The sequence below is a fragment of the Carcharhinus amblyrhynchos genome, chromosome 34 (assembly GCF_965287045.1).
Source record: "Carcharhinus amblyrhynchos chromosome 34, sCarAmb.v2.hapA, whole genome shotgun sequence".
Taxonomy (NCBI): Eukaryota; Metazoa; Chordata; class Chondrichthyes; order Carcharhiniformes; family Carcharhinidae; genus Carcharhinus; species Carcharhinus amblyrhynchos.
Window position 1 is genome coordinate 19,492,317 of NC_137357.1, and position 23,756 is coordinate 19,516,072.

General features: G+C 48.0%; 1 protein-coding gene across 1 annotated transcript in view; it reads right to left on the reverse strand.

Moving 5' to 3' along the window:
* Positions 1 to 23,756, reverse strand: part of LOC145361176 (cytoplasmic polyadenylation element-binding protein 2-like) — a 49,994-nt gene that overhangs the window by 10,000 nt on the left and 16,238 nt on the right. The window contains exons 2-5 of the mRNA XM_080216797.1: positions 18,618 to 18,708; positions 12,296 to 12,463; positions 8,231 to 8,320; positions 4,237 to 4,355 (exon numbers count right to left, since the gene is read on the reverse strand). Of these exons, the coding sequence (XP_080072923.1) occupies positions 4,237 to 4,355; positions 8,231 to 8,320; positions 12,296 to 12,463; positions 18,618 to 18,708 (468 nt within the window). The remainder of the gene's footprint in view (positions 1 to 4,236; positions 4,356 to 8,230; positions 8,321 to 12,295; positions 12,464 to 18,617; positions 18,709 to 23,756) is intronic.

The following is a 23,756-nucleotide window of genomic DNA, read 5'->3' on the forward strand; positions in this document are numbered from 1 at the left end:
ATCCCACCATGGCAAATGGTGCAATGTATTGAAACTCAATCAAATATCTGGAATTAAAAGTCCCCTGATGACCATGAAACTATTGTTGATTGTCATAAAAACCCATCTGGTTCGAAAGCAAGACACTCAGTCTTGGAACAAAAAGGACTGAAACCAGACGGATCAGCCAGCATTGATAGGGGCACTGGAAACAACAACAGCAAAACCAACCCTATCATCCCTACAAAGTCCTCCTTCTTAACATCTGGGGCTTATGCCAAAATTGAGAGAACTGTCTCACAGACTAGTCAAGCAACAGCATGATGTAGTCGCACTTATCTGTGTGGAGTTTGCACATTGTCCCCATGTCTGCATGGGGTTCCTCCCACAGTGCAAAGGTGTGCAGGTTCGGTTGATTGGCCGTGCTAAAATTGACCCTAGTGTCAGGGGGATTAGCAGGATACACATGTGGGGTTACGGGGATAGGGCCTGGGTGGGATTGTGGCCGGTGCAGACACGATGGGCCGAATGGCCTCCTTACGCACTGGAGGGATTCTATGGGTGGAGTTAATGGAAGGAGAGGAACAGCAGCTTGGTACGGCTCCTGCTCTGCCCAAGACCGCAAGAAACTACAAAGGGTCGCAAGCGTAGCCCAGTCCATCACATAATCGATTGACTCCATCTGTACTTGCCGCTGCCTCAGAAAAGCACCTAGCAGAATCAAGAACTCCACACACCCTGGACATTCTCTCTTCTACCTTCCTCCAACAGGAAGAAGATCCAAAAGTCTGAGATAACGCACCAATTGACTGAAAAACAGCTTCTTCCCTGCTACCATCAGACTTTTGAACGTATCTTATCAAGTTGATCTTTCTCTACACCCTAGCTGTGACTCTGACACTACATTCTGCACTCTCTCCTTTCCTTCTCTATGAACAGTCTGCTTTGTCTTTATAGCGCACAAGCAGCAATACTTTTCACTGTATGTTAATACACATGACAATAATCACTCAAATCAAATCAAATCCTGGCAGCACGCCTTACTTTTGCTTGATAATAGACCTGTGGCTCTTTGTGAGACTGAATACAGTACTGCCCCCACAGAGATGGAACAGGAGACATGACTTGCACCTGGGGGTCAGTGTAGTTTTGAACAGAGCCACATGTAGAAGCAAGCATGGAGACAGCTCCCAGCTTAGACCTTGACCTGACCTCTGATCATTATCACATGGCGTTGTTTGTGGGAAGTTACTCTGTGCAAAATAACTGCTGCATTGACAACATTGCAGCAAAAATTTCCAAAGGACTTAATTGTCTATAAAGCATGTTCAGACTGTCCTGTGGCTGTGAAAGTACTTGTATAAGACTTGCCTTCAATTTCTTCATCTACATCACTGTTGCAAATAAGGAACAATGGTCCCAACACCAATTGAGTTCCCACCACAACCTTGGTTGCCCAGCTTGTGACTCTATTGCTTTCTCCTATCTGGGGCTAAACCAGATCGTTTGCAAGCTTCAAGTCCTACCTTACACCCCCATTTGAGCTTCCTGTCCCCTTATCCACCCCCAACACCAGTTTGTACTCGCGCAAATATGCACTTGGCACCTCCAAGATTGGAAGCAACTCCTTCCCCTCAGTGGCGAGTGTGACTGAGCTGAAGGATTGCAAATCATCCAGGAACCCGGAGGCTCCTTAGCATAGAAAGTCAGCCAAACAGTCACAGGTGACTCAAACCAGCAATGGATGGTTGGTGAACTCAAATTCTATTTGTTTGAGAACACAGCTGAACCAGTTAGGCAAAAATCAAAATGACAGAAAAGGAGGAGGTTCCCAAGTCGTAGATCACCATCTCGCGCATCCATACAAGCCTTTGGAAGTGGAATAGAACTAAATGTCAGACATCTCAAAACCAACTGATTCTTTCTAATAACGAGAACCAAAGAAACTGGAACAGGAGTAGTCCATTTGGCCCCTCGAGCCCACTCTTCTAAGTAGTTATATCATGGCTCACCTGGCTGTGTCCTTAACTTCAAGTTTCCTGCCTGTCGCCCATAGCCCTTGACTCCCTTGTCAATCAAATATCTGTTTAAACTCAACCAGCAAGAAGTCTCAGAGCACCAGGTAAAAGACCAACAGGTTTATTTGTTCGCACCAGCCACAAACTCAAACAAACATCTGTTCAATGACCCAGCCTCCACTGTGGAACAGAGTGCTGAACACCAGCAACCTTCTGAGAGAAGACGTTCCCCTTTTTCAACTGTGACCCCTTAAAACTTGGGTTTAAAAAGAAGAAGTTGGGATCTGCCTTGCACTCAGGAATCCAGTGCTGACTGGTCCGTCCACCACCTGAACTGGGTTCTCGATCCAAAACCAAATTGATTTTAGCCTAAAACAGAAACGGACCATTACCAAATTCAACGATTTCCCAGGATGACTGGGGTGATAATAGGCTAAGTCCTACTCTCATGTTATACCAAACTTCAAGTTTCTCGGTGTCCAGATCACCAACAACCTGTCCTGCTTCCCCCCCCATGCCAACACTTGCATTAAGAACATAAGAACATAAGAAATAGGAGCAGGAGTAGGCCATCTGGCCCTTCAAGCCTGCCCCGCCATTCAATAAGATCATGGCTGATCTGTCGTGGCTCAGTTCCACTTTCCCGCCCTCTCCCCATAACCCTTAATCCCCTCGCTTATCAAAAACCCATCAACCCGCGTCTTAAAAATATTTAGCGAGGCAGCCTCCACCACTTCAACGGGCAGAGAATTCCACAGATTCACCACCCTTTGAGTGAAGAAGTTCCTCCTCAACTCCATTCTAAACCGCTCCCCCTTTATCCTGAGGCTGTGCCCTCTAGCCCTACTGTCTTTTCTGAGCGGGAAGAATCTCTCCACCTCTATCCTATCCATCCCATTCATCATCTTATATGTCTCAATGAGATCTCCCCTCATTCTTCTAAACTCTAACGAGTACAAGCCTAGTTTATTCAGCCTCTCCTCATAGCTCAACCTCCTCAACTCCAGCATCAGCCTAGTAAACCTCCTCTGCACTCCCTCCAAGGCCAAAATATCCTTGCGCAGGTGCGGCGACCAAAACTGCACACAGTACTCCAGCTGCGGCCTCACCAATGCCCTATACAGCCACAGCAAGACCTCCCTACTTTTATATTCAATCCCCCTCGCTATAAAGGCCAGCATCCCATTCGCCTTCCTGACCACCTGCTGCACCTGCAGGCTGGGTTTTTGCGACTCATGCACAAGGACCCCGAGGTCCCTCTGCACCGTCACCTGCTGCAGTTTTTCGCCACGTAGCTGACCACCCTAGCTTTGACTGTAACACTACATTCTGCACTCTCTCCTTTCCTTCTCTATGAACAGTATGTTTTGTCTGCACAGCACGCAAGAAACCATATTTTTCACTGTCTACTAATACATATGACAATAATAAATCAAATCAAACTATAGTTAAGAAAGCCCATCAATGCCTCTACTTTCTCAAGAGGCTCAGGAAATCCAGCACATCCACCACAATGCTCACCAATTTTTACAGGTGCACCATAGGAAGTATCCTATCTGGTTATATCACAGCTTGGTATGGGCTCGTGCTCTGACCAAGATCACAAAAAACTACAAAGGGTTGTGAATGTAGCCCAATCCATTAGACAAACCAGCCTCCCATCCATTGACTCTGTCTACACTTCCCACTGCCTCGGCAAAAGGACCCCGTACATTGTGTCTGCCACCTTCTTCAATCGGGAAAAAGATACAAAAGTCTGAGGTCACGTACCCATCAACTCAAGAACAGCTTCTTCCCTGCTGCTGTCAGACTTTTGAACGGAGCTACCTCGCACTAAGTTGATCTTTCTCTGCATCGTAGCTATGACTGTAACACTACATTCTGCACTCTCTCCTTTTCTCCCCTATGTACTCTACGAATGGTATGTTTTGTCTGCATAGTGCGCAAGAAATACTTTTCACTGTATGCTAATACATGTCAGAATAATAAATCAAAAAAAAAATCACCTTCTGCACATTGATGGGACAGTGCATCTAACCTGAGCTGTACCTGAACAGGAAGTTGGAACAGAGTGTACAGGATTGGAAATGAAAATGATGCCCATCCCCAGCAGTTACAGCTCCCCTTGAGGAGGGTGGAATTCATTTCCATTAATGTGTTCTAATTGAAACAGGATGTCGAACTCGGAAATCTCAAGGCACAGCGCACAGTCTAAAAGGTTCGCAACTCCCTTGCTCACCGGCTTGTCCTTGACTGTGCGGCTCGAGACGCACAAATAGAGTTTACCATCATCTTGAAAGCAGGCGTCAATCAGAACCTGAACTGAGCACTCCTCCTGAAACAGCAAGAACGCGTAACCTGCAAAAGCAAAAGACCCTTGTCAGACCCCACTTGGAGTACTGTGCGCAGTTCTGGTCACCTCACTGCAGGAAGGATGTGGAAGCTATTGAGAGGGTGCAGAGGAGATTTACAAGGATGTTGCCTGTATTGGGAGGCATGCCTTAGGTTGAGGGAGCTAGGTCTCTTCTCCCTGGAGAGACGAAGGTTGAGAGGTGACCTGATAGCGGTTTATAAAATATTGAGAGGTATAGATAGGATGGATTCTCGGAGGCTATTTCCCAGGGCTGAAATGATCGCTACGAGAGGACACAGGTTTAAGGTGCTGGGGAGCAAGTACAGATGAGATGTCAGGGGTATGTTTTTCACTCGGAGGGTGGTGAGTGAGTGGAATCGGCTGCCGTCGGTGGTGGTAGAGGCGAACTCACTGGGGTCTTTTAAGAGACTTCTGGATGAGTACATGGGATTGAGGGTTATAGATAGGCCTGGTAGGTATGGATATGGTCGGTGCAACTTTGGGCCGAAGGGCCTGTTTGTGCTCCAGCGTTCTATGTTCTATGTACCACTCAACGGAAACGCAGTCTTAACCTGACTCATTCTCCAAGCTGTCAACTTCTGAATGCCTTTCCTCCCCGTGTCCTGCCTTCACCCTGCAGCGGCACGCTTGGGAGGAAGAAACAAGGCGAGGGAGTATTTAATGAAGGGCAGGGCACTGGGAAGCTCAGAAGAATCCTGGGCCAATTATCCCCTGAAGTCAGCAGAGCACAGGGCAGCACGGTCGCACAGTGGTTAGTGCTGCAGCTTCACAGCGCCAGGGACCAGGGTTCGATTTCCTGCTCGGGTCACTGTCTGTGCAGAGTCTGCACGTTCTCCCTGCGTGCGTTTCCTCCCACAGTCTGAGAGACGTGCCGGTTAGGGTGCATTGGCCTTGCTCAGTTCTCCCTTAGTGTACCCAAACAGGCGGTGGACTGGGGTGACAGTAACTTCATTGCCGTGTTAAAGTAAGCCTGACTTGTGACTCATAAATAAACTTTAAAACTTGAAGCACGCGAACAAGATAGTTAAGGCAGCATACGGGGTGCTTGTTTTCATCAGTCGTGGCAGAGAGCATATGACAAAAAGGTAACGTTGGAGTTGTACTGAGTGTTGGTTAGGCCACTGCTGGAGCACTGTGTGTAGTTCTGGTCACCTCACTGTTGCAAGGATGTGATTTTACTGGAGGGGGTACAGAGGAGATTCACTGGGATGCTGCCCGGAACACAGCATTTGAACTATTAAGAGAGACTGGATAGGCTTGGGTTGTTTTCTCTGGAGCAGGAGAAGGCTGAGGAGGGGGGGAACATGACTGAGGTGTACAAGATTATGAGGGGTCTGGACAGAGTGCGTGGGGAGCAGCTGTTTCCCCTTGGTTGAGGGATCCAGCATGAGGGGGGCATCGTTTTCAGATCAGGATCAGGAGATTCAAAAATTTGAGAAAACATCTTTTCACTCAGAGGGGGAATCTGCAATGCACTGCCTGGGAAGGGGAGTGGAGGCTGGAAATCTTATAACCTTTGAAAAATATTTGGATCAGGATATGGGACAAACACAGGAAAATGGGATCAGTGCATTTAGTGGTCAACATTGTCGATGCAGACTGGACGGGCTGAAGGGTTTTCTTCTGCACTGTATGGCTATATTAGGGCACAAGCAGTCGCATTTCTGATGACCTCATGTTTACCAAGGGTGGAATGCTGAGGCCCAGCCAGAAGAGAGTTGGATTCGTCAAGTCTATAAGTGACAGAGGCATGGGATGAGGGATTCGGCAACAACAACATCTATTTATATAGGATCTGTAACATCCCGAGGTACTGCGCAGGAGCTGCACACAGCAAAATCTTCACCACAAGACACCTGAAGAGACATTAGGCCAGGTGACCAAAGCTTGGTTTAAGGAACACCTTAAACAGGAAACAAAGCGAAACGGAGAGGTTCAGGAAGGGATCGGTCAGCTCAAGGCACAACCACCAGTGACGGAGAGATTAAAATTGGGGTGCAAAAGAGGTCAGACTTGGGAGCCCAGTTATCTCTAACACGCTACAGCGCTAGAGGAGATTACAGAGCCAGGGGAGAGAAGGACCATAGAGAAAGGTGAAACCAAGGTTGAGAATTTTACAATCGTGGCATTGCTCAAACAGGAGCACGGTACGATAGGCGGACAGGGCTTGGTACAAGTTTGGGCATGGACCACAGAGTGTTGGATCAGCCTAAACTTATTGCTGGGGTGGGTGTTAAATGCGGAATGTCAACCAGGAATAGCAAGTCAAGAGGTAACACACAGACAGAGGAGATTTCAGCATAGACTAACTGAGATGGGCAAAAGCCTGACAGCGTTACAGAAGTTAAAAATAGTTGGTCTTAGTGACGGTACCATTCTGAAGTCGCAAACTCGCCTCAGGATCCAAGATGACAGCAAGGCTGAGCCTCAGACAGTTGTGAGGGAAAAGGGTGGTGTCAGCACTTGAGGGATGGCAGGGATGTGGTGGAGACTGAAAGAAGCGACTTCCTCATATTTAATTGAGGGGAATTTCTGCTCACCCGGATCAGGACATGAGACAACATTGTGACAAATCAGAGGGTATGAAGAGCTTGAGAACAGGGACGGTGAGCAGACATCAGGCATGTGATTTCTTCGTGGGGCAGCAAGTAGGTGAGGAGGGGCCAAGGACAGGCCTCCAAGGAGACACCAGAGATAGTGGTACAGGAGTTCAAAGGGAAGCTATTGCAAGTCACAGTCTACAATTAGATAGATACAAAACCAAAAAATAAAGGTGTCCAAAGAGGCGCATGTTAGGTGGATTGGACATGCTAAATTGCCCTTTAGCGTTCCAAGATGTGTAGGTTAGGGGGATGAGTGGGGTAAAATACATGGAGTTACAGGGATAGGGTACGGGTAGATATGGGGAAGATGCACTGTCGGAGAGTCGGCGCAGACTTGATGGGCCAAATGGCCTTATTCGGCACTGTAGGGATCTATGATTCTCCTCCTATGGCTATGATAGCCTCCACCACTTCTCTGCCCGCTGAAATGGTGGAGGCTACCTCGCTAAATATATTTAAGTCACAGGTAGATAGGTTTTTGATGGACAAGGGAATTAAGGGTTATGGGGAGAAAGTGGGAAAGTGGAACTGATCCACTTCAGATCAGCCATGATCTTATTGAATGGCGGGGCGGGCTCAAAGGGCTAGATGGCCTATTCCTGCTCCTATTTCTTATGTTCTTAAGAATAAAGCTGAATGTCAGATTTAACAAATTATATCTATTACCTTGTGTGGGGAATACAGAACGTGGGTCACAAGCTTAAAAATTGGAACACAGACATTTCAGAGTTAAATCACAAAGCATTTCAGAAGGGTAGTGCAAGTATGGAATTCTCTATTCCCCCCCCCCACCTCTTTAAAGTGTGGATCAACTGAAATTCTCAAGATGGAAATTGATGAGATTTTTGTTGAATGAGGACATGAGGGGACAAAGAACTTGGTCAGATAAAGGAAGACAGATTAACCATGGAGCCAACAGTGCGAGTCTGGATGATCCTTTCTTGGAGATTAACCATGATCTCACTGGAATCATCGATTTCAGGTTGACTCTGGTTTCCCGCGGTGACACCTGGACAGAGACGAGGAGCGAGGGCTGTTGCTGGTCCTCGTGCAGCTGAGTCCAAGGTGCTCAGATTAACACTGCTCCAAACAAATGCAGCGGTGGCCAGGGACCGGACTGAGGCCTTTGCTGTCCCTCAGAACTCAGTACCACATCAGGCAGCTCACCAACTCACCAGTACATTCTGCCCATTCCTTTTCAGACAGACAAACATACGCTGCGTAGATCATGCCAACAGTTGAATATAACCGCTCACCTTTGGGGGGAAAGTAGGATTTGCTTCCCGACTTGTGAGGCCAGTCCACCATTAGTTGGCCAAAACAGCAGAAGGTCGTGATTATTTCATCTAAACCAAAAAAAAAAAGGACTATCAGACATATTTACCCCTCATTTCCATTCCTCTACTGAAGGCTGGATCAAAGCAAATTACTGTGGACGCTGGAGTCTAAAACAGAGAGAAAAACGCTGGAAAATCTCTGGCAGCATCTGTAAGGAGTGAAAAGAACTGACATTTCGATTCCAGGTGATGCTTTGTCCAAGAGAGTTCCAGGGTTTCTTTCTCCACTTTGACAAAGGGTCACCTACACTCGAAATGTCAGCTCTTCTCTCTCCCGACAGATACTGCCAGACCTGCTGAGATTTTCCAGCCTTTTCTCTTTTGGGTCCTCCACTGAAGGCACTGGCCTCTTGCAAGTAAAGGCTGGTAAAGTTTGGAACTCTTCCATCAACGCCAGGTCATTTGTCAATTTTAAAATCGGAGATTGACACAATTTTGTTCAGCAAAGGAATTAAGGGGAGACGGGGACAAAGGGGTTCACTCACAGATCAGCCATGATCTTACTGAAAGGTGGAATAGGCTCAGGGGCTAAATGATCTTCCTCCAGTTCCTCTGATTCTACCAAATCACAGAACAAGCTTTGGGCTTCCAATCTCCCATCCATTGACTCTGCCGACACTTCCCGCTGCCTCGGAAAAGCAACCAGCATAATTGAGGACCCCTGCACCCCAGACACACTCTCTTCCGTCGGGAAAAAGATACAAAAGTCTGAGGTCGTGTACCATCCGACTCAAGAACAGCTTCTTCCCTGCCGCTGTCAGACTTTTGAATGGACCTACCATGCATTAAGTTGATCTTTCTCTACACCCCAGCTATGACTGTAACACTACATTCAACGCTCTCTCCTTTCCTTCTCCGTGAATGCTTTGCTTTGTCTGGATCGCGCGCAAGAAACAATACTTTTCACTGTATGCATGTGACAACAATAAATCAAAAGGTAAATCAATAAATCAAAGATAAGGTCCCCCATGCAAGACTTCTTGAGAAGGTGAGAGGGCATGGGATCCAAGGGCCTTTGGCCTTGTGGATCCAGAACTGGCTTGCCTGCAGAAGGCAGAGAGTGGTTGTGGATGGGGCTTTTTCTGAATGGAGGTCAGTCACCAGCGGAGTGCCTCAAGGATCTGTTCTGGGACCCTTGTTGTTTGTCATTTTCATAAATGACCTGGATGAGGAAGTGGAGGGATGGGTAAGTAAGTTCGCTGATGACACGAAGGTCGGTGGTGTTGTGGATGATCTGGAAGGATGGCAAAAGTTGCAGCAGGACATAGATAGGATGCAGGACTGGGCGGAGAAGTGGCAGATGGACTTCAACGCGGATAAATGTGTTGTCGTCCATTTTGGCAGAACCAACGGGATGAACGAGTACACTATTAAGGGCAGAAGTCTGAGTAGTGTTGAGGAGCAGAAGGATCTTGGGGTCCGGGTCCACAGGTCTCTTAAATCGGCCTCGCAGGTGGAGGAGGTGGTCAAGAAGGCGTATGGTGTACTGGCCTTCATTAATCGAGGGATTGAGTTTAGGAGTCGGGAGGTAATGCTGGAACTTTATAAGACCCTTGTCAGGCCTCATTTGGAGTATTGTGCGCAGTTCTGGTCGCCTCACTATAGGAAAGATGTAGAAGCTATTGAAAGGGTGCAGAGGAGATTTACAAGGATGTTGCCTGGACTGGGAGGCATGCCTTATGAAGTTAGGTTGAGGGAGCTGGGACTCTTTTCCCTGGAGAGACGAAGGTTGAGAGGCGACCTGATAGAAGTTTACAAAATGTTGAGAGGAATAGATAGGGTGGACTCTCAGAGGCTATTTCCCCGGTTTGAAATGGTCGCTACAAGAGGACACAGATTTAAGGTGCGGGGAGGGAGGTTCAGAAGTGATGTTAGGGGTAAGTTTTTCACTCAGAGGGTGGTGAGTGAATGGAATCGGCTGCCGTCAGTGGTGGTGGAGGCGAACTCGCTGGGGTCTTTTAAAAGACTTCTGGATGAGTATATGGGGTTTAATGAGATTGAGGGTTATAGATAGGTCTGTAGGTTGGTAGGTGATGTGGTCGGCGCAACTTGTGGGCCGAAGGGCCTGTTTGTGCTGTAGTGTTCTATGTTCTATGTTCTATGTTAAAATCAAAAACATACTGCTTTTCAAAGTTAAAATATTCCTCCCAAATTAATGATACGTAGCAAAGAAAGCATTGATTTGCTAATTGCCTTTAAGAAGATGGCGACAAGCTGCCTTTTCACACTGCACAGTGTGTTACAGATACACCTACTGTGCTGTTAAGAAGGGAGTTCCAGGGTTCTCCCCACTAGCAATAGTGAATGAGATGGCATTTTTTTTTAATTCATTTGTGGGGCATGGGTATCACTGGCTGGCCAGCACCTAGTGCCCATCCCTAGTTACCCGAACGCAGTTGATAGTCAACCACATTGCATCGTAGGCCCGACCAGGCAAGGGCAGCAGATTTCCTTCACTACAGGATGTTAGTGGACCAAATGTGTTTTCCTGACAATCAACAATGGTTTCACAGTCGTCAGCAGATTCTTAATTCCAGATATTTTTATTGAATTCAGATTCCAGCATCTGCGGTGACGGGATTTGAACCCAGGAATATGAGAATAGAACATTAACTGAATTTCTGGAGTACGAGCGATAGTACCACTCAGCCATCGCCTACCCCATCGATCAATTATATCACAGGGCGGTTAGGATTGTTGTGGGTCTAGAGTCACATCTAAGCCAGACCCAGTCACAAGGGCAGGGTTCTTTCCCGAGAGGAAATTATTGAACAATGAGTTTGTTTCAAGCAACAATCTTACATTTGATTGCGGATTCACAAAACTAACTGAATTTAAATTTGTAAGCTGCTTGTGTTGACTCTGGGTGATACATGCTGCCTTCTGGATTACTAGTCCAGTCACATAATCACAGTACTCGCATATTCACGATGCTGTATATTAAACCTCTATTGTCATTTCGGAGTGTAGGAGGTCAGGCATTCTACGCGCTGTAAGGTTAAAGAGACGGTGTCTGCACACAGCCAAGTAGTGTAACTCCCAACACACATTCCCGCTCACCAGTTAATGGAAATCCTAATGACTGGACAGAATGTGGTTTGTGAGCTGCTCTCTCCAATGTAATGCACTCAACAAAGTGACAATGGTCAAGTGTTTCTTTTTATTCATTCATAGGACATGGGTGCCACTGGGTGGACAGCATTTTATTGCCCATCCCTAGCTGCCTGTGGACAATTGAGAGTCAACTTCATGAGGTGGCACAGTGGTTAGCACTGCTGCCTCAGAGCACCAGGGAGCCAGGTTTGATTTTCAGCTTGGGTCATTGTCTATGTGCGGTTTGCATGTTTTCCCATGTCTGCGTGGGTTTCCTCCCACAGTCCAAAAATGTGCAGATTAGGTTGATCAACCATGCTAAATTGCCCTTGGTGTCAGGGGAACTCGCAGGGTAAATGGGGTCAAAGAGATAGGGCCTGGGTGAGATTGCAGTCGGTGCAGACTCGATGGGCTAAATGGCTCCTTCTGCACTGTAGGGATTATGATTCATTGCTGTGGAGTCACATGTAGGCCAGACCAGGTAAAGACAGCAGATTGCTTCCCTAAGAGACGTTAGTGAACCAGATGGGGTTTTCTGACAGTTGACAACAGGTTCATGGTCATTACTAGATTCCTCATTCCAGTTTTTTTTTTAAATTGAATTCACTTCCACCATCTGCCATGGTGGGATTTGAACCCGGTTCCCCAGAACATTAGCTGAGTTTCTGGATTAATAGTCCAGCGAAAATACCATGAGGCCATTGCCTCTTCAAATGAATTACGCTCCCTTTCCACTGGAAACAGAGGAGGGAGGACAGACTAGACCTCGAAAATAACAGGGAAAACATCAAACATGGCCAAGATAGAAGTTTGCATTTCGTTGGCTATCCCCCGAGGCCCTGTCCGAAAAGGACAAGGCAAGAGTCCCATGGACAAAAACCATCAACTCACCTTCATCAATGTCGGGAGGCAAACCTCCGACGAAAACCTTTCGGGAATATCGTTCTCCCGGTTTCCCGTTCTGACTGAGAGCCGGGGAGTTCAGGCCTGAAGATAAAGACTGGTCACCCTGGCTGTTGTCCAGGAAGCCGTCTTCAACAGGGAACAAAGCTGATCGACCTGCAGCGAGCGAGAGATGGACAACTCTTAAACCTTGCTTTGATTATTCCTCATCAAATCCCTGGCTCCTAGCCAAGTAACACCTCAACACAGTCTTCAAATCCCTCCATGGCCTCATCTCCGCAACCTTCTCCCGTCCACCACCCCCTTGAAACCTTTTGCACTCCACCCTATTCCAGCCTCCTCGATTCTAATCACCGACCACGGCCAGCCATGCCTTCAGCTGCGGAGGCCCCAAGCACAGGAATTCCTTCCCCACATTTTTTCCCCCTCGCTCTCCTCCTTTCACACGGCTCCTCAGAACCCAGGCATTTTCCCGCAAGTCCTGCTCAGGGTTTAAATCTTAACACGCCCGTGAAGCCCCTGGAGAGATTTTCATTGCGCTGTTGGACATGCAAGTTGTCATCAGCAGGAGGTCAACCAGAGATGACTGACATCCTGAGGTGAGGGGCGCGACTTGTGCGGAGAGTGTGGAAAAACTTGGATTGTTTTCCTTTCAAGGGAAGCCCTCACGGAAGTGCCAAAAACAAGTGGCTTTGATAGAGAGCATGTCGAGGGAAACCGTTTCCCCCGGGATTAGAATTTCAAGGTCAGTGATTGGAGAATTCCTATCCCCCACCTGCACAGAAGATCGTTTCAATCCCAAACGTGAGAGGTGCAAGTTTGTGTACATCAGATTCAACAGCAACTCTCAAAAGTGTCCACATACTTGGAAAGAGGACTAATTTAGGGGGGGCTGTGGTGGTGGGGATCAGTCGTAGAGGGTGGATTGGGGTTGGCAGTTGAAGCTAAGGTGTGGGACTAAGTTGGACAGTTTGTGAAAGGAAAGGCACGATGGGGATGGAGGTCCTCCTCCGAGACCACCACAATTGTCCTGGGTGGGACAGATCCCCCGCCAAGGCTACTGCCGGACTTCAGGAATGCCAGTGCCTCTTCCAAGAGATCAGGAAATTGGGAGAAAAGCAGGTCCCTGATGAGCAGAATTCCTGGAGAGATTGACCAACCACGCAAGTGCTATTCACTGGGAGTGCAGGGTGGGTTATGATGTTGCATTATGTATTGTGTTTCATTTATGATGCATTATGGTGCTGACTGGTGGGTCTAAAACGTGAGGTCACCGCCTCAGGACAAAAGGTCTGACACAATGTTTAGCACTGCTGCCTCACAGCGCCAGCGACCCAGGTTCAATCCCGGTCTTGGGTCACTGTGCAAACTCCATACAGACATTCTCCCCATGCCTGCGTGAGTTTCTTTCGGGTGCTCCAGTTTCCTCCCACAGTCCAAAGATGTGCGGGTTAGGTGGATTGACCATGCTAAATTGCCCCTTGAGGGGCTAGTGTGGTAAATATGTGGCATTATGGGGTTAGGAGCTGGTTGGGATTGTTGTCAGTGCAGGCTTGATGGGCTGATTGGCCTTCTCCTGCACTGTCAGGTTTCAATGTTTCTATATAGGAATGAGACAAGAAGAAAGTTCTTCAGTCAAAGAGGGTAGGGGAAGAATCACTCCACCCCGTCTTGCTGCCTCTGCTCCTTCCTGTCCCTGCCTCCTCCGAGAGTTGTGGATGTCAGACGTTGAATAGATTCAAGCCAAACAGATTTTTGGATACTAAGGGAATCAAGGTTTAAGACTGGAAGGTTTAGTTGAGTTAGGAGGTCAGCTGTGATCTTACTCAGTGACGGGAAACCTTGGCCAGTGCGTAGGCCACCTGAGTGGCCCCTCCTTCGTCTCAGTGGACCACAAGATTGAAATGTTTACTAACTACGAGCCTCCAATAAGATTGAGTACATTGAATACACCCCCAATATTACAGAACAAGCCCTCCAAAACGCTTCAATCGTTCATACATTCATAGAACTGTCACTGACTTCAAGTAGCAAAAACAGAAGAAATATTTAGGCTTGACTGACACAGAGGGAGTGTCCAGCTCTCACAATGTTGTGTGCCTTCAGCATGCACCTGCTCTTGTTTTACATGCATATCACTGAACTCATTCCCATATGAAAATAGCTGGGCAGACAGACATCAGCAGAACGTGGTCACTGTGTGCACGGGCAGCAGTCAATAAAAGGTCACGATGGCTGCACTCAGGACCCTGACGGGCAGCATCTGACTCCAGGCTCCCAGATTGCCCACCACAGTTCTTACTGAATATTGGGAATGTACAGTAAATGGTAGAACCCTTCAGAGTATTGATAGGCAGAGGGATCTGGGTGTACAGATACACAGGTCACTGAAAGTGGCAACGCAGGTGGAGAAGGCAGTCAAGAAGGCAGATGGCATGCTTGCCTTCATTGGCCAGGGCACTAAGTTCTAAAACTGGCAAATCGTATTGTAGCTTAGTTAGGCCGCACTTGGAATAGTGTTCAATTCTGGCCACCACACTCCCAGAAGGATGTGGAGGCTTTGGAGAGGGTACAGAAAAGATTTACCAGGATGTTCCCTGAGAGGTTGGAGAAACTTGGTTTGTTCTCACTAGAATGACAAAGGTTGAGGCGCGACCTGCGTCAATTACTCGGGGGCATAGGTTTAAGGTGCAAGGGGCAAGGTTTAAAGGAATGTACGAGGCCGTTTTTTTTTGTTTACACAGAGGTTGATGTGTGCCTGGAACTTGCTGCCGAGGGAGGTAGTGTCACAGAGTCATAAAGGTTTACAGCATGGAAACAGGCCCTTGGGCCCAGTTTCTCCATGCCACCCTTTTTATTTTTAAACCCATAAGCTAGTCCCAATTGCCCACATTTGGCCCATATCCCTCTATACCCAGCTTACCCATGTAACTGTCTAAATGCTTTTTCAAAGACAAAATTGTACCTGCCTCTACTACCACCTCTGGCAGCTTGTTCCAGACACTCACCACCCTCTGTGTGAAAAGATTGCCCCTCTGGACCCTTTTGTATCTTCCCCCAGTGGAAGCAGGGGCGAAAGTGAGTTTTAAGGGGTGTCTGGACAAATACACGAATAGGATGGGAGTAGAGGGCCATGGTCCCTGTCAGAGTAGGGGGTTTTTGCTCAGGTGGGCAGCATGGTCAGTGCAGGCTGGGAGGGCTGAAGGGCCTGTTCCTGTGCTGTAATTTTTCTTTGATCTTTGGAGCGGTCTGGAAGGACCATGTGGCCTACACTTGCTCTCACAGCTGAAGCATTCCCGCCGTAGCAAAGAGACAAATAGGGTAAATGTGTGCTGCTTCACCCAGAAGCCAACCGAGCCAGACTGCCGTGAGCTCAAGACAATGGTGTTTACACTGAGGCTTCACAATGTCAGGCCACTTGTTGAGCATCGCGTCCAATCAGGTCACCGAGCCACAAAAGGGATGCACGCACTGAAACAACAGTCTCACATACTGCAGAGGGAAGCAAAAGGCTGATCCCTCCCTTGTTTGTGCACTACCAAACAGTTGCTGCTGGCAGGTTGAGAGCAGCCGTCAGGAACTTGGAACGCTGCCCACGGCCCTCCTCTGTCCTACTTGCGACCTAACTGGGCCAGCAGCACTTCACCCACAGCCCCTCGGAGAGGGCTCTGCGCTGCCCCAGGCAGAACAGTGAAGCCGTCCACGCTGGAACCTCAAAACATGGAGCAATCAGGCACTGCAGCAAACTCCCCTGACAACTTTGTAAACACAGTCTGGTATCTAACACTGCTGCAGTGTTCTCCACATCAACCGGCATTAGCTCTCCAGATTGCTCAGCGGGTTTGCTGATGTTTCTGCAGTTCACTGCTTCCAAACGAGCAGGCTTCACCTCACAAAAAAAAAGAGACGCCATTTGATGATCGTATCACCGCCACTTCTTCACCAGATTAATTCAATCCTAATCCCACTGCCTGAATCTGGAAGATTTTTGCAACAATTATGATGGCCTGCTGCTCGTACAGGAGTGTTACTGAAACCAAAAACAAAAGAGAGAGGCTGTCAAAGCTTTCTGCTTTGCACTCATCAGGGTGGCTCACAAGAAATTCACAACAGGAACAGGGAGGAAACAATGATGTATACTGCATGAGAGGGGTGCGGCCAATCAATTATTGTTCCCCTTTTCTGTTGATAATTTTTTGTGAGCCAAAGTCCTGATGAATGCAAGATGATAAACTTTGACAGCTTGTCCCTTTTTTCAGAAAGGCTGACGGCCGTGCCTTGAAAGGTCTTGGTCCATGTGGGTGACATCAATCAGTTTGCATTCAAACCTGGTTTCTGCATTGTTTGGGGGAGCGGGGTGAAAAAAAAAATCAGCTATGGTTCACTGGTACTACCCTCCTGTCTCAAGTCAGAGAAAGTCTTGGGTTCAAATCACAACCCAACGCCCATGGTCACATCATTGCTGACCCTTGCCTTAAGAGCTGCTATCTTTGCTTCGGTCCTGTCCCAGCTGTGCACGTGAAAATTTGTACGTCACATCGTCACAGTTGGGGGTAAGGTGTTAGTGTGGATAGAGGATTGGCTGTCTAATAGGAAGCAGAGAGTTGGCATCAATGGGTGCTATTCTGGTTGGTGACTAGTGGAATGCCGCAGGGATCGGTGCTGGGGCCTCAACTATTTAACATTTATATAGATGATCTGGAGGAGGGGCTGAGTGTAGGGTAACGAAATTTGCTGATGATACGAAGATGAGTGGAAAAGCAAATTGCCTGGAGGGTGTGCAAAGTCTGCAGAGAGATCTGGATAGGCTAAGCGAGTGGGCGAGGAGCTGGCAGATGGAGTACAATGTTAGCAAGTGTGAGGTTATCCACTTTGATAGAAATAATAGTAGGAGGGATTATTATTTAAAAGGCGAAAAGCTGCAGCATGCCATGGTGCAGAGGGACCTGGGGTCCTTGTGCACGAGTCGCAAAAACCCAGTCTGCAGGTGCAGCAGGTGATCAAGAAGGCGAATGGGATGCTGGCCTTGATAGCGAGGGGGATAGAATATAAAAGCAGGGAGGTCTTGCTGCAACTGTACAGGGTACTGGTGAGGCTGCAGCTGGAGTACTGTGTGCAGTTTTGGTCGCCGCACTTGCGCCAGGATATTTTGGCCTTGGAGGGAGTGCAGAGGAGGTTCACTAGGCTGATGCCGGAGATGAGGGGGTTAGCCTACAAAGAGAGACTAAATAGACAGGGTCTGTACTTGTTGGATTATAGAAGGATGGGGGGGGGGGGGGCTATCTTATAGAGACATATAAGATAATCAAGGGGATGGATAGGGTAGAGGTAGAGAGATTCTTCCCGCTCAGAAAGGACAGCAGGACTAGAGGACACAGCCTCAAGATAAGTGGGGGACAGTTTAGATCAGAGTTGAGGAGGAACTTCTTCGCTCAAAGGGTGGTGAATCTCTGGAATTCTCTGCCCATTGAAGTGGTGGAGGCTACCTCGTTGAATATGTTTAAGTCACAGGTAGATAGGTTTTTGATAGACAAGGGAATTAAGGGTTATGGGGAGAAAGTGGAACTGATCCACTTCAGATCAGCCATGATCTTATTGAATGGCGGGGCTGGCTCAAAGGACTAGATGGCCTACTCCTGCTCCTATTTCTTATGTTCTGATTCATCATGCTTTTCTCTGCCACTACCTGGCCACACTTCACAAGGTCAACTGAGGTTAAAAAGTCAAACACAACTGGTTAACTGGCTGCTGGTGCGATCTTGCTATGCACAAATTGCCATGCTTCTCACTTCAACGGTTAATGTTCTAACTCTGTTGGGTACATAGCAGGGTGCTACGTAAATGCAAGCTCCATCTCCCTATGCAGACGCAACTGTTACTTCAGCTTTTCTGCAAGTGCCATGCATCATCCCTGGGTTCACAGGCATCATGAGACACATGTGGGCACAGATCCAACAGACCACACAGCAGCCAGCAACCAGGAAACATGGAAAATAGGAGCAGGAGGCGGCCATTTGGCCCTTCGAGCCTGCTCCGTCACACAACTACAATCAGGGCTGAACTCCATTAATCATCAACCTTTGATCCCATTTGCCTCAAGTGCTATATCCAGCTGTCTCTTGAGTATATTCAATGTTTTGGCATCAACTACTTCCTGTGGTAATGAATTCCACAGGCTCACCGGGTGAAGAAATGTCTCCTCACCTCTGTGAGCTCCCCATCACCATCCTGTGGAAGTTCCTGTCCAACCAATCACTTGGAGGGGGTGGTGTAGGGAGGAGTACAATGGCAGGATGGTCACGAGACTCACCTTTGAGTGGTTCTTGCTCATTCTGTAGGATGTCAATCAGGGAGTTCTCCAACGAGTGCATATTGAATGTATCGTACGGATGTGTCCATTCCTACAAAGGAAAAACAGGAAAGAAGAAACTGTTAAAGCGAGGAAGGAGATGGGAGAATCAGAGGTCACAAGAAAAGTTACAATTACTCACAGAGATGTAACCAACCAAAGCTGATATCACATTCTTGAAGGGGAGTGTGTACAGCAACACTGTTCTTGGTGGAAACTTGGTTGAAATAAAGTCAGTCATTTCCTCTCCAAATGCGGAAGAGCTTGTTAATAGGGTGGTGAAAAAGGGCCTTTATCAATCGAGGTATAGATTACAAAAGCAGGGAAGTCATGTTGGAGTTGCATTGAACTTTGGTGAGGCCCAGCTAGAGTAGTGTGCAGAGTTCTGGTTGCCACATTACAGGAACAATGTGATTGGATTGGAGGGGGTGCAGAGGAGAGTCACCAGGATGCTGCATGGGATGGAACGTTTAAGTTAAGAGAGGTTGGGTAGGCTTGGGTTGTTTTCATTGGGGCAAAGACTGAGGGGTGACCTGATTGAGGGACGTGGACAGGATGGATAGGGTGCAGCTGTTCCCCGTAGTTGAAGGGTCAGTCACAAGGGGATATCGTGAGGGACAGGAGGTCGGGGGTGGAACGTGAGGAAAATGTTTTTACTCAGAGGTGGTGATGGTCTGGAAAGCACTGCTTGTGGGGTGATAGAGACGGTTGCCTCACATCCTTTAAAAAGTACCTGGATGAGAACATGGCACATTTGGTTGTAGAGGGTGGTAGTAGAGGGTTGTTTTTCCAACTGGAGGCCTGTGACCAGCGGTGTGCCTCAGGGATAAGTGCTGGGTCCGTTGTTATTTGTCATTTATATCAATGATTTAGATGAGAATAAAGGGGGCATGGTTAGTAAGTTTGCAGATGACACCAAGATTATTGGCGTAGTGGACAGTGAAGGAAGTTATCTCCAACTGCAACAGGATCTTGATCAATTGGGCCAGTGGGCTGACGAATGGCAGATGGAGTTTCATTTAGATAAATGCAAGGTGATGCATTTTGATAGATTGAACTAGGGTAGATCTTTCTCAGTTAATGGGAGGGAGTTGGGGAGAACGTAAGAAATAGGAGCAGAGGTAGGCCATCTAGCCCTTTGAGCCTGCCCCGCCATTCAATAAGATCATGGCTGATCTGAAGTGGATCAGTTCCACTTTCCCCCCATAACCCTTAATTCCCTTGTCTATCAGAAATCTATCTACCCGTGACTTAAACATATTCAATGAGGTAGCTTCCACCACTTCAATGGGCAGAGAATTCCAGAAATTCACCACCCTTTGAGCGAAGAAGTTCCTCCTCAACTGCATTCTGAACTGCCCCCGCCCCCCCTTATTTTGAGGCTGTGCCCTCTTGTCCTGCTATCCTTTCTAAGCGTGAAGAATCTCTCTACCTCTACCCTCTCTAGCCCCTTTGTTATCTTGTACGTCTCTTTAAGATCCCTCCTCAGCCTTCTAAACTCCAAGTACAGGCTCAATCTCTCCTCATAAGCTAACCCCCTCATCTCTGGTATTAGCCTGATGAACCTTCTCTGTACTCCTTCCAAGGCCAATATACTCTTCCACAAACAAGGAGACCAAAACTGCACACAGTACTCCGGCTGCGGCCTCACCAGTACCCTGTACAGTTGCAGCAAGACCTCCCTGCTTTTACATTCAATCCCCCTCGCTATCAAGGCCAGCATCCCATTCGCCTTCTTGATCACATAACATAAGAACATACAAATAGGAGCAGGAGTAGGCCATCTAGCCCTTCGAGCCTGCCCCGCCATTCAATAAGATCATGGCTGATCTGTCATGGCTCAGTTCCACTTTCCCGCCCTCTCCCCATAACCCTTAATCCCCTCTCTTACCAAAAACCCATCAACCCGCGTCTTAAAAATATTTAGCGAGGCAGCCTCCACCACTTCAACGGGCAGTGAATTCCAGAGATTCGCCACCCTTTGAGTGAAGAAGTTCCTCCTCAACTCCGTTCTAAACCGCCCCCCCTTTATCTCCTGCAGACTGGGTTTCTGTGACTCGTGCACAAGGACCCCCAGGTCCCTCTGCACCGTAGCATGCTGCAGCTTTTCGCCTTTTAAATAATAATCCCTCCTACTATTATTTCTATCAAAGTGGATAACCTCACATTTGCTAGTGTGGACACAATCCAGAGTCTTCTCCAACACTGATTGCCATTCTCTTCTCCCTCACCTTTCCCCCAGCTTTTTTGTTTATTCATTCACAAGATGTGGGTGTCGCTGGCTGGATCAGTGTTTACTGTCCACCCCTGATTGCCCTTGAACTGAGTGTCCTGCGAGACCATTTCACAGGGCAGTGAGGAGTCAATGACACTGCTGTGGATGTGGAACCACATCAGGCCAGACCAGTTAGGGATGGACTGCATGGATTCAAGGCGGCAGCTCACCATCACCTTCTCAAGGGCTACTGGGGATGGGTAATAAATGCTGGCCAGCCAGTGACACCCATGTCCCACAAGTGAATAAAAACAAAAAGGACAGCAGATTTACTACCCTGAAGGACGAGTGAACGGGATGGTTTTTTTTCAAAATGACAACCAACAATGGTTTCATCATCAGCACTAGACTTTTAATTTCAGACTTTTATTGACTTCAGGTTTCACCATCTGCAGCGCTCAGGGCATTCGCCTGGGTGACTGGCCCAGGTATAATACCATTACACCACCGCTCAATGACGCCATGCGTGGAGGGTGGGAAAAGAAAGGGAAGTGAATGTAATTTAACACTTGGTGAAACAAACACTTGTAACACAGAGCAAAGTGGCTGAGTCACTGGTGAAGAATAGAACCTGGCAGAGTTTGCGAGGAGGTTACGGAGCAGGAGGAAAAAGAAACCCAACACTGGCCAGTTCCCATCAACGGTAACAAGTGACTCCAGCACTTCTCACGTAGCCAGTTCTGCAGCTTCCTCCTATTTGTTGCTGAAGGCACTTTTTTTTTTCTTGCTTTGCCTCGGTAATGCCCGAGAGAGTGGGCGCCGGAGGCAGGTTCAATCCAGGCAGAAGGGAATTGCATCAGCACCCAAAGAGGAAAGAACAACCTTCCTGGCTCTGGGGAAGAGGGCCCCCCGAGAGCGAGACTCGCTAAAGTGACCCCTTTGTGTGCTGCAACCTTATCCCCATGGTATGGTTACACAGACAGCCAGCACGATCTGATACCTCACCCACTCTTAACCCACGAGATTCCCCATGGCGGGAGACACACTGCAGATTATTAACAGTCTTTTCCAGATGGGGAGGTGATGGGATCAGGGGCTGATTGATTCCTGACCAGGAACACAAATCCTGCCAAATATCCCACCATCCCCCCACCCCCCCCTTCCCCAACACGTCAGAGGAACCCCACTTGGTTCAGTTGCCTCAACACTAATTAAGTTTAAAATCATAAACGCCAAATGCTCAAGGCAAGTCAGGAGTGACCGAGTGTGCAGTCATTAGGAACAAACAATTGAGGTAAAAAGAAAATAAATTGTGCTTCTGGGGCGACAGTGGACAGGGGCCGACCCAAATGTCTACTGAGGGAGAGGACACATCCACGGGAGCAGCTGTCAGTTTTGGCTCAACGTGGTAGCACACTCGTCATGAAGCCCTGATCGGACCACAACTGGAGGACTTCAGCCAGGTCTGGTCTCCAGGCTGTGGGAAGGTTTCCAGGGCCCTTGAGGGGAGATTTACCAGCATCGTTCCAGGGATGAGGGATCCAAGGTGCAGGGTTAGGGAGAAAAGGTTGGAGTTAATCTCTTAGGAAAAATCTTTGATACAGGTGCCCAGGACTCTTGACAAGTTTAGACAGAATCCCTACAGCAGCCCATGGAGTCTATACCGACCACAATCCCACCCAGCTCCATCCCCATAACCCCACATATTTAACCTGCTAATTCCCCGACACCAATTGGCAATTTAATATGGACAATCAGCCTAACTTGCACATCTTTGGACTGTGGGAGGAAACCACAGCACCCAGAGGAAACCCATGCAGACATGGGGAGAACATGTAGATTCTGCACACTTAGTGGCCCAAGGTGGAAATTGAACCCGGGTCCCTGGTGCTGTGAGGCAGCAGTGCTACCCACTGTGCCACCGTGCTGCCCAGAGGTCGATGAAGAACAGCCATGCCAGCGAGCTGCTGGTGGGAATGCCCAGGGACACAGACTTAAGGCTTTGGGCAAGAGACGCAGTTGAGATGTGAGGAAGAACTTTTTTTTTGCAGTATCTGACAATGGCCTGGAAGTTGCAGCCTACAAGGGTGGTGAAAGTAGACACAGTGATTTTGAAAGGAAATGAGATGAGCATTTCAGGGCAATAAACCTGTCAGACGATGGAGATAGAGTGAGGGGGGAAAAACCAGACGGACTGGATCACTCTGTGGGGAGCCAGTATGGACTTGATTGATTGAACTGTCTCCTTCCACACGATAATGACTCTCATTCGAGTTGGACAAGGTCCCGAGACCAACTGCAGAGACTTGGGCAGAGAATCCAGACCAGTGGCAGGCAGCCTAGGCTAGTGAGTGGGCTGTACAAGTTGCCCACTTTCATCCCAGTGTTCGCTCACCATAACCCCATGAATAAGATTAAATACAGGCCAAGTATTTCAAGATGAGTTATGGAAAATGCTTAATTATTGATATATTAGCAGAACTATCAACTTCAAATGGTAACAGAATAAATATTTGCACTTTGGACGCAGAGGAAGCGCGCACGCGGCTCTGGCAGTCAATGATGTGAGCAATCAGCACCCACCTCACTTCACTCACCCTTGCTTTACGTGCAAATCACTTCAGTCACACCAAAAGGAAAAAAAAAACATGGGTGGAAACCAGCAGAATGTGGCAACCCTGCACATGGGCAACGGTCAACAAAACATCTTGTGGGTCACACTCTGAACCCAGATGGGTCACATGGGGCCCCTGGGCTGTAGGTTGTCCATCAATGATCCAGACTAACATTGCAGTGCAGTACTGAGGGACTGCCGTTGTGTCTGTTTGTTTCAGAGGGGACATTAAACCAAAGTCCAATCTGCTCTCTGATTCCAGTAACAAAGG